Source organism: Aethalodelphis obliquidens, unplaced genomic scaffold (genome assembly GCF_003676395.1).
Source record: "Aethalodelphis obliquidens isolate GAN/ISIS:26980383/991018 unplaced genomic scaffold, ASM367639v1 scaffold43, whole genome shotgun sequence".
NCBI classification, from domain to species: Eukaryota; Metazoa; Chordata; class Mammalia; order Artiodactyla; family Delphinidae; genus Aethalodelphis; species Aethalodelphis obliquidens.
Window position 1 is genome coordinate 3821052 of NW_020837987.1, and position 9407 is coordinate 3830458.

Genomic DNA, 9407 nt, shown 5'->3' on the forward strand with positions numbered 1-9407 from the left:
TAACACACAGCGATGGCAATCTCCTTACACTGAGCCAAGCGTCTCACAAGCTTTGCCTGTTTACCTTTTACAACAACCGGATGATGTGGGGCTAGTTTTGCATATGTTTTGCATAAAAGGAAACGGAAGCCCAGAGAAACGAAGAGACTCGGTGAGGGCCCCACAGACAGTAAGAGGCAAAGCCAGGAGTTGGTTGGTGCCGGTGCCACAGGCACACCTCCCGTGGCCCGTTCCGATCACAGGATGGGAGAAAGAGGAAACTTCTATTTATCACGCGTGAACAAATTGCTTTCCTCTAGCACCCAGCTCAGCGGTGGGTGCATCGTGCCAGGACAACTGGGCTGGATGCCCCTGCTCAACGAGGACCATTGACCTACTATGTGCCAAGGCTGTGCAGAAGAGCAGTGTGGTCTTCAGCCCACACTCACTGTTACTGGCCCCAGGCGAGCGGCACTTGCAAGGCTCAATTAGACGTATAGTTAAGCAGTACACGCTCCAGTGTCTTCCAATTGTCCTAGGATAAATCCTTTGTCCTGTGGACTCCTGGGTTAAGGCCAATTGAACTGCTGCCAGGTAAGGCTTATTCCCTATAAATCAGTGGGAATGTGGTCACACGAATTTTAACTATCAGATTAAAATCAAATTAGTGGGAAAATTTGGAACAAATTGACTTCAAGTACAGTGAATGAGTCTATTTTTAAAACGTTGCCGCACCAGGCAAAACAGTGAAGCAAACCCATTTCCTGACAGCGCGTAGACACCGTGGTGTTCGGAGTGTTTTGTCATGCTGAGTCACTGTAATTGCTCCAGCAAAGCTGAGGAATCAAATAAAACGTGTTTGCAAATTGTAAGTCACTTGAGGAGGCTACTTCAGACGGGTCCGAACATGACTTTGAAGGCCACAGTGGCTCCCTTTGGGGTAGGCACCCCAGCCCTGACACCCCGCCCCCGTCCACGTTCTCTGGGTAGGGTCTGTGCTGTCGCATCCAGCCGAGATGACTGCCCAGCGTGCCTGCAAGAAGGGCCGCCGTAAATCAGCCATGTTTCCTCACCAGCCAGAGCAGCTCAGATTCCTGGGGGGCACCGGGGACAGGGGAGAGCGCTTAGGTTGGCTGGGGGAAGGGGCGGACTCGCTAAGGCTTCCTTGTCTGGGTAGGGTGGGACCAGGGGCTGCTCAGGAAGGACAGGCTTGCTTTCTGGTGAAAGTCTGGCTGCCATCGCCAAGAAGCAGAATTATTTTCCTATCCAAGAGGGCTTGGGACTGGCCCCGCTTGTTCCCTTTCAACCCTGTCCTGGTCGTCGGGTGACGTGTCCTGGCCCTAGGCCACCACATTTGGTCCCTGATGTTCCCACTCTCGGGCCTGTCTGTCAAAAATGACTTTGCCAGTCATCCTATAGAGACACAAAAGGGGAGACACAAAGGCTGATAGACCTTTACAGCAGAAACGCTGTGGCCCCAGCTGCCCGGCGTCTCTGAGCAGCCCCGGCAGGCTTGGGGCGCGCTGCACTGCCTCGTCCTCCTCTCCCCCGTCTCCCTGGAATCCCACCTTCTCCCTGTACACTCCCCACGAGCATGACCATCTCGTTGGGGCCTGGCTAGACCTGGTGGTAAGCTAATCACTCAGAGGTGTTGAGGATTATCTAGAACTGGATAAATTACCTTTCTTAGGATTCTTGCATTTAAAAATTAACTTTGTAGAAGCAGCAGCTCCCCTAAAGAGGGCCGGCACAGGGGAGCCTTATCTCCGGTGCCCTTGTGTTGCCTCCCAACCCTCAAACCCCTGCTTGGTGGACCTCAGGCCAACCCCACAGACCCCTGCATGAAGAGGAGAGTGTGTGAATGTTTTTTAAAAGAGAGAGATGAGTTGCAGAGAGATCTGTGCTTTCAGACACACGTGTTGAAGACCTGCTGTGGGCCAGACACTGGACGTCCACTGGGGCCAAATACAGCCAGAGGCCAAGAAAGGCAGGATCCCAGGCGAGTCCACGTGATTTGACTCCCAGAGCTCATGGTGACCTTGGGGAGAACAGTTTCCAGTGGGGGTGAGGGTGAAGGTGAGGGTGGAGGGTGGGGACAGCGAAGGAGAAGATGAAGTTCAGAAAGTGGCTCTTTGGGTATGTAAGAAACAAAGGATGTTTGTAAAACACAAACTCCCATCCCAACTTGATGGATATAAGAAAACCACACCTTTAAGTCCGCGCTGGGTGGGGCTCCAAACCATGGTGTGAAAAACGGGGCTATGGAAGACTCTGTCTTGGCTCTGCCTAGAAGAGGCTTCAGAGCAGCAGAAGGTTCTTTTCCTGTGGTTCTCATTCAGCCCCTTCTGTGTCCCACAAGGCCGCCAGGCGGTATGGACCCCTGCTCCCCTAGCAACCATGCCAGCTTCTGAGAGCTCATCTGGTCCTGCCAGAGCTGCCTGCCATTCTGTAATCTAAGGGGAGCCCCTGGGGTTCAGGCCCCACTGAGGTCCCCAACCCCAGTGGGGAACCCACTGTCCTCAGGTATGGGCAGTAGGTTTGGACACAGCTAATGAAGAGAAAGTGCAGCTTTGGGAGACATGCACCTGGGGAGGTCTGTTTCAGATGGGTGGGGTCAGAAGGCTAGAAAAATAAATACAAATAAAAGTGAAGAGAAGCAAAGCTCTTGGGTGCCAGAATGGGGCTGGCCGAGGCTGTGGCTGCCTGGGTAATGGGTTCCACATTTGTCTGGCTCTGTCTACAGTGCCCAGGATCCAGGATGCACCGTGGGCCTTTGAGGGGCTAGAGGGGACAGCCCAGCTGTGGCCAGACCTAGGCACACATGCTTTTTGTGATGGCCTCATCCCTGGTTAGCCACAACGCGGCTGAGACCTTGCTTTAAGCTCACGCTCCAGCACCCCAGCCTCCCCCCGCCCCCGCCCACAGCCCCTGGGTCCCTGCCGGCCTGCACAGATTGTTTGCGTTATTAATGCCGTTTTCCCAGAGATTCCATCTGGCTTTTTAATTGCTCTGGGATGGGGCTAGGATGCTTTGATAGTGAATTGGTATCTTTCCTGTGTCTCTGCTTACGTCAAATCCTCCATCCACAGACAGGGGTATGGGGGAGGGGGAGAAGCAGGGATGTCCAGAGAAGGGAGAGAGCACAAGTCTCTCACAGAGACAAGAAATCTTTCAAAGGTGCTTGTGGTTTAGTTTCGTTTAAAGAACAGAAGAGTAAAGCCTTGCCCTTCCCGCCAGCGTAGGAAAGAAAGAAATGGGATATCGCCTCTGCCCAGGCAAGGATGCTGCCCCGTGTCTGTGGAAGGCCTGAGGGTGCCTGGAAGGTGAGGTTTCATGGCCGAGCAAGGTCTGGGTTTCTGCTCCCCCTTGACCTGTTCCGTGAGTGGCTTCCTGCTTCCTCCCCCCCCCACCCCCACCCCCCCGCCACACTGCCCCCTCTCCTCCCATGAGGAGCTCTTGGAGGAGGCCTGGCAGGTTCCTGCCTGGGAAGGAGGGGGCGGAAGACCTGGGAGGGGCAGACACTCCTCATCAGTCCCAATGGCTCATCACGGGTGTCAGGGCCAAACCCCATGTTCACAGATTCCCAGGAGATCCAAGAGATAAGGGTGACATCGTGACACTGCTCAACCATTAGGAGGCATCTGGTGCAAAGGGGCGCCTCCCTCTCTCCCTTCTGCCCTTGCTCCTTCCCTGGAGGCTGGCTCTCCTGAACAGTGCTTTCAGGGGACAATGGGCTCGAGTGGCCTACTGAGGACGTGAGGTCCCTGTTGCCTCCCATGGGAGAGTACAAGAGAGAGGCATCCAGGCATGTTGGACTTGGTCCGTGGCCAGGTCTTGGTCAAAGCTGCTGCCTCCAGGAAGCCTTCCTTGGTGGCCTCTACTCACACTTTGAACTTCCCCTTATTGCCCTGTCACCCTTGAAGCTCATCTTGGGCCCACAAGGTTGTGCATTTCCCCTGGTACACAGCAGGCATCCAATAAATGCTTGGCGTGTGTTCGGTGCCATGCACTTGAAGTGGGTCTTCATGAAGGCTGCAGTCAGGAGGGGAACCGTGGGGGGCCCTTCAGGAAGCAGTGAGGGGTGAGGAGCCACCCACTTGGGGACCCCTCTGACTGGGCACAGAGCACGTGCTGGGCAGGTTCACCCCATGCTGCCCTCTCCCCGCAAGCAGGCTTCTCTGTCTACTGGGGACCCCACTGGCCCCATCCCTTTCCTGGGGCTGACTTGTCCCCAACAAAGCCTGCCTTGGACCTCAGGATCTGCGGCAGGAGCGTTGCCCTTTTGTGAGCTGACGGCTTTGAAAGAGGAAACCCCTGGAGATGGGATAGTGGGACACGAGGGGGAGGAGTGAGGGCAAGAGGGGTGCCCCTCCCCCACTAGTCTTGGGATCTGTTCTGGGGGCAAAGGGGGAAGCCGAGGCTTGGCCCCCTCAAACAAGAAAAACTGGAATTAGCACTGAACTCAGAGAGGGTTTGCTGGGGCCTAGCAAGCTGTGGCCTGCCCCAGGCCTCTAGGCAGGCGGTGGGGCTCTGCGTCCTTGGTTCCCAGGCGGCGGGGCAGGCTGCCGCCTCCTCACCAGGGCTCGCGGCCTTTCTTCCGCCGAGGGCGGCCATGGGTGTGGAGGAGGCAGGACACCGGACGGGGAGACAGAGGGCGGCCGAGGGGGTGGGGGAGTGGGGCGGGAAGGGGGCAAGTCACCCGGCTAACCACACAGGCAAAAACTTTCAGAATTTGAAAAGAATGTGTAATTTCTTGAAACGGTCACAGCCCACATTGGCGTATACTGTCAGCTGCTCAAGTGAACGCTCTGCAGGGGAAAACAGAAGGTAAAGGGTTTTGCCTTTTACCCTCAGAGAGGGTCAACTCTGAAAGCCCTGCCAGCCTCCTGGGCTACCTGCCCCCAAGGCCCTGGTTTTTCAGGCCTAAGGGCGTGCCCTCCCTTGGTTGGCCATCACCGCTGCTAAGGGGTTTCCGGGTGCCTGTCCTCACGGGGCAGTCATTGGAGTGGGGGGCTTGGTCCAGGGTGGGCACAGTGGGGAGGCACTTGCTGGGGCTGGCTCCTTGCCGGGCAGTAGGTGAGGAAGGGCCGGACATCCGGCGCAGGCCTGCGGTGGGTCCCCCTTCTTGGGTGGGCTGGGGCAGGGCAGGTGAGGAAGGCCGGGTGGAGGGCTCCCTTCAGGGCCCCGCTGGGACAGGCTGCAGCCACATGGGCCGGAGCTAGTGGGGAGGGGTGGACGGTCCTACCGCTTGTGGCCTCTACCTGCCCGCCCACGGCCCCGCCGGAGGGCTGGGGCAAAGGAAGGTGTGAGCGGCGCTGCTCCTGAGCTGGGGCTGTCGGTGATCTGGAAGTAAGTGTGGTCAAAGGGCCCCTGGAGCCTGGAACCCTGGGGCAGGCCTGCCCGAGTCCCAGAGAGGCCGTGGCAGCTTCAGGCAGAGGGCCCCCCCTTCGAGTCCCTCTCCTCCTCCCAGGGGCCGATGAGAGGCCACACCAAGGCCCCATGACACCCCACACGCCCCTCCCCCTGCCACACACCCAGAGACTCTTCAGGCCTCGGCCTTCTCTGCTCGGAGCCTCGTCCTCCTTTGGGCATTTATTTGCCTTGCTTGGGAGAAGTCACCCCTTTACTGTAGAGAGGGGCTCAGGATGGGTGGAGAGCTAATGAGAGTCAGGCTCGCAGCCAGAGAACATGCTGTGATCATTTACAAATGTGACCTGGCCCACAGAAAACCCTGGAAGTAGCTTTTCTGGTTTTAAAAAGACACCAAAACTGACTTTGATATGTTTATATTATAGATATAATACATAAAACATCTAGCATGAAACTCTATGGTCTCCCCAAAGAAGAGAACCAAGCCAGTCTTCCCTGCTCCCAGGCCCAGCGATCTGATCTGTGAGTGCTGGCTGAGGACGCCTCCCTTCCAGACCGGGAGCCAGGGCCTCTGCGGGGGACAAAGCTGTGGGCAGCCCGGGCTGGAGGGGACCGAGGCCCACAGCCACCCCCAGGGAAAGCTGAGGGGAAAGGGGAGGCCCACCTCACCTCTTCGGTTCCCCTGGGAGCAAAAGCAATCCCAAAACCAAAAGGCAAGAGAGCCGCAGACCCTCCCTGCAGCGGCTGACGGAGAGTCTCATTTTGGCAAGTATCTGAGCAAAACCAAAACAAAACAAAAACCAAATAAAATGGTGGTTTAGCATAGACGTGCACATGCACATTGCACAAGGCACCGCTGGGACACAGAGAGGCCAGATACAAGTGTTGATACCGGCTGATAAAGCAAAATATTTGGAAAGCTTCTCATAACTTCGGTCCCTCTGGGATGGACAGATTGTGCTTCATGTTTGTATGGCAACGCTGGCGACATACAGTACAGACAAGGCTGATGGTCCCAGTGTCCCTTCACCACCCCCCTGCTAACCCCTAGACCAGATCTCTAGGTTCCCCTCTCCCACCAGGCCACCACTCCCATGAACATACGTCCTCATACCTAACCCACGACCTGGCTTTCTGATCTGACTGGGGGCGGGAGGCTCCCACTGGTCACCTGGTGACGCCCATCTCAGTGAGTTCTGCCCAGAAGAGCCCAGCCTGTTGCAGGCTGGGAGTTTAGAGGCAAGGAACTAGGGACCCTCCACCTTCATGTAGAACTAGGGGAACAACCTTAGGTTCAAAGCCCCAAGTCCCTGTGTTTCCTCCCCTCCAAGGATAGGCGCTCAGGAGCGGCTGGGGCCGGCTTATCGGGATCTCTGCTCCCTGAACCTTCCTCCTGCCGGGGGTTGGGGGGGGGCCTGCACCCCTTCTTCTCTCGCGAGGTCAGGAACCCTCCAAATAAAATGACAAGGCACATATTTGCTCCCCCTACTCGGTAGGAATCGGAGCCGTGAGTTTGCGTTTCCAAGGCACAGGGTTATTCCTTTAATACTAGAGTTGCCGGGCTCCCGGCTCTGCCCCACGGCGCTTCTCCTCTCTGTCTGACCCCTCATCTTAGACGCACCGTGTCGGGCGCAGAGGAAGGCCAGGGGTACGCGCGGCAGGCCAGGCTCTCAGGCTGCACCGGAATCTCCTAGTCCTGGCTTGCGCGGCTCGGGCAGTCTTGAGATCCGGCGACCCGAAACCACTCCCTGGGTCTCAGCCAGCGGCCGGCCCAGGGCGGTCCCGCCGCCGCGCGCCTCACGCGCAGTTGCCCATGGCCTTGACCAGGGAGCTCTCAGGCAGCTGGCGGAAGATGCCCCGCAGCGTGTCCAGTTCGCGGCTCAGTTGTTCCACCCGCTTGCGCAGGCGGTCATTGTCACTGGTCAGCTCCAGCACCTTCTGCTGCGTCTCCACGTTGCGCTGCTTGGCCTTGTCCCGGCTCTTGCGCACCGCGATGTTGTTGCGCTCGCGCCGCACCCGGTACTCGTTGCTGTTCTTGTCCACGGACTTCTTGCCTTTGCCCGCGCCGCCGCCGCCGCCGCCGCCGCCGCCCGCGCGGATGTCTGGGTGCCCGACGGCCAGCCCCTTGAGCGCGCCGCCGGGGCCTGGCAGGCCAGCGGCGCCGAGCGCGGGCGCTGGGTGCGGGCTGGGCACGGGCGTGGGCGGCGGCGTGGGGTGGCCGGGCTGCAGGTGCATGGTGGTCTGGCCGCAGTGCGCGATCTGGAACTGCAGGTGCGGGGCGGCCAGGTGAGCGGGCGGCGGGTGTGAGTGCTGTGGTGGCGGCGGCGGCGGAGGCTGGTAGGGAAAGAGGCCGGCCAGCGCCAGCTGCTTCGCCTCGTCCTCCTCGCGCGGCTCCTGCTTGATCACCAGCGGCCGTAGAGCCGGCGCCCCGACGCGCTCGTACAGGGGTTCCAGCCTGCCGTCCAGGTAGCCGGCCGCCGAGCAGCCGTAGCCGGGCGGGGGGCCGTGCGCCCCTCCGGGCATGACGGCGCCGCCGGGGCCCACGGGGGCGCCCGGGTAGTCAAAGTCGCCGCCGCCTCCTGCGGGGGCCGCGGCCGCCTTGGCCTTCTCCTGCTGCCGGCTGTGCTGGAACAGGTCGGCCAGGAACTCGTCGTTGAAGGCGGCCGGGTCGATGTAGGCGCTGATGTCGATGGACGTCTCGTGTTCGCAGATGCCGCCCAGCGGCTCCGGGGCGGCAGGTGGGGCTGGGGGCTGCGCGGGACCCGCGCCCCGGAGAAAGCCGAAAGCGGCGCTGCTGGGCGCGTGCGGGGGGCTCTGGAGGTGGCTGCTCATCGGGGGCCGCGGCTCCGCCTCGTAGAAGTCGGCCGACTCCATGGGGGAGCTAAAGTCCTCCCGGCATGGCGAGCCTCGGCGGCCTCCAGCCTGCGCGGGGCGCCGCTGCTGCCGCCGCCCACCCGGAGGCCCTACTCGCTCGCGCCCGCTCAGCTCCCGGTCGCGAATGGCCAGGCCCGCGCGGGCCCAGCATTTATACCGGGTTGGTGGTCGCCCTCTAGTGTCCAAACCCGCCGTGGACCTTCGGCGACGACGGAGCAGCACCTCCTGGGTCTTAGCGCCTGCGGTCTTCAGAGGGCGGCGAGTGAGGCTAGAGCGCAGCGCTGGCGGGGAGGGGCCGCGGTGCAACGCCCACTACCTCCTGAGCCGCCAGCCGAACCACGACCGGCGCGCGGTGCCCCACCCTCGGCAGAGTTGTCGTCCCCGCGCACACGTGGTCGGTGGCAGGGCCCCCTCCTCTAGCCTCCGCAGGGCACCCAACTCCAGCAAACGGTCGGGGAGTCCGGGAGCACCCAGGCGCCGCGCACGGGGGTGGGATTGGTTGGGGGTGGGGTGGGGTGGGCAAGTCTTCGTCTCTGAGCTTCTCTGGCGCAGACTCGCTTTAAAAGCTAGAACTAGTCCTGTCCGGGTCCGGGCTCTCCGGAAGGCGGCGGCGTAGAGAAGGGGTGGGGGGCAGCTTGGGACGTGCGGCCCAGCGCACACTGCCTCGTGGAGAGGCCGAGGGCAGAGGCCCGGAGCGCGGGGATTTTGCGACTCTCTCTGATCTCCAGGCGTCCTCACCGACTCCGCGCAAAAGTACCTCTCCCCCGCTCCGCCCCTCCCAGTACTCCGGGGTCCCACGGCCCCGCAGTGCAGGGCGCTAGGACCCCGCGGGGAGCGGAGGGAAGGAGAGGCGGCCGCGGCCGGGCTGAGGACCCGGCTGGTCCACCCGCCTGGGCTGGAAAACCTTTTCTTTTTGATTACTTCTCCTAGCTGGAGCTCTAGGTGTTGCTACGTGCACGGAGTTGGCGCTGCTACCCGGCGCGGGGCCGCCAACTTTTTCCTGCGGGACGGGCCGAACTGGATTCCCCGGCTGGGGTGCCGGGGCGAGGGGGGACGCACAGAGGGAGGAGGCGAATTTGGCTCCCAGACGGGGATCCCGAAGCGGGGCCGGCGGTCAACGGCGCTGGAATCCACAGCCTTCTCCCCTACGCCCCATTCAGGTGCTCTCCAAGGCGGGAGCAGGG

General features: G+C 60.6%; 1 protein-coding gene across 1 annotated transcript; it reads right to left on the reverse strand.

Moving 5' to 3' along the window:
- Nucleotides 1-5749: 5749 nt before the first annotated feature.
- Nucleotides 5750-8439, reverse strand: CEBPA (CCAAT enhancer binding protein alpha). Its single transcript, XM_027079346.1, has one exon. It carries the CDS (start codon nucleotides 8221-8223, stop codon nucleotides 7147-7149), a length of 1077 nt encoding a protein of 358 aa, XP_026935147.1. The 5' UTR covers nucleotides 8224-8439; the 3' UTR covers nucleotides 5750-7146.
- Nucleotides 8440-9407: the final 968 nt, after the last annotated feature.

Bases quoted from the DNA above. Each gene is read 5' to 3' on its own strand.
- CEBPA (XM_027079346.1), bottom strand. From the start codon at position 8,223: ATGGAGTCGGCCGACTTCTACGAGGCGGAGCCGCGGCCCCCGATGAGC.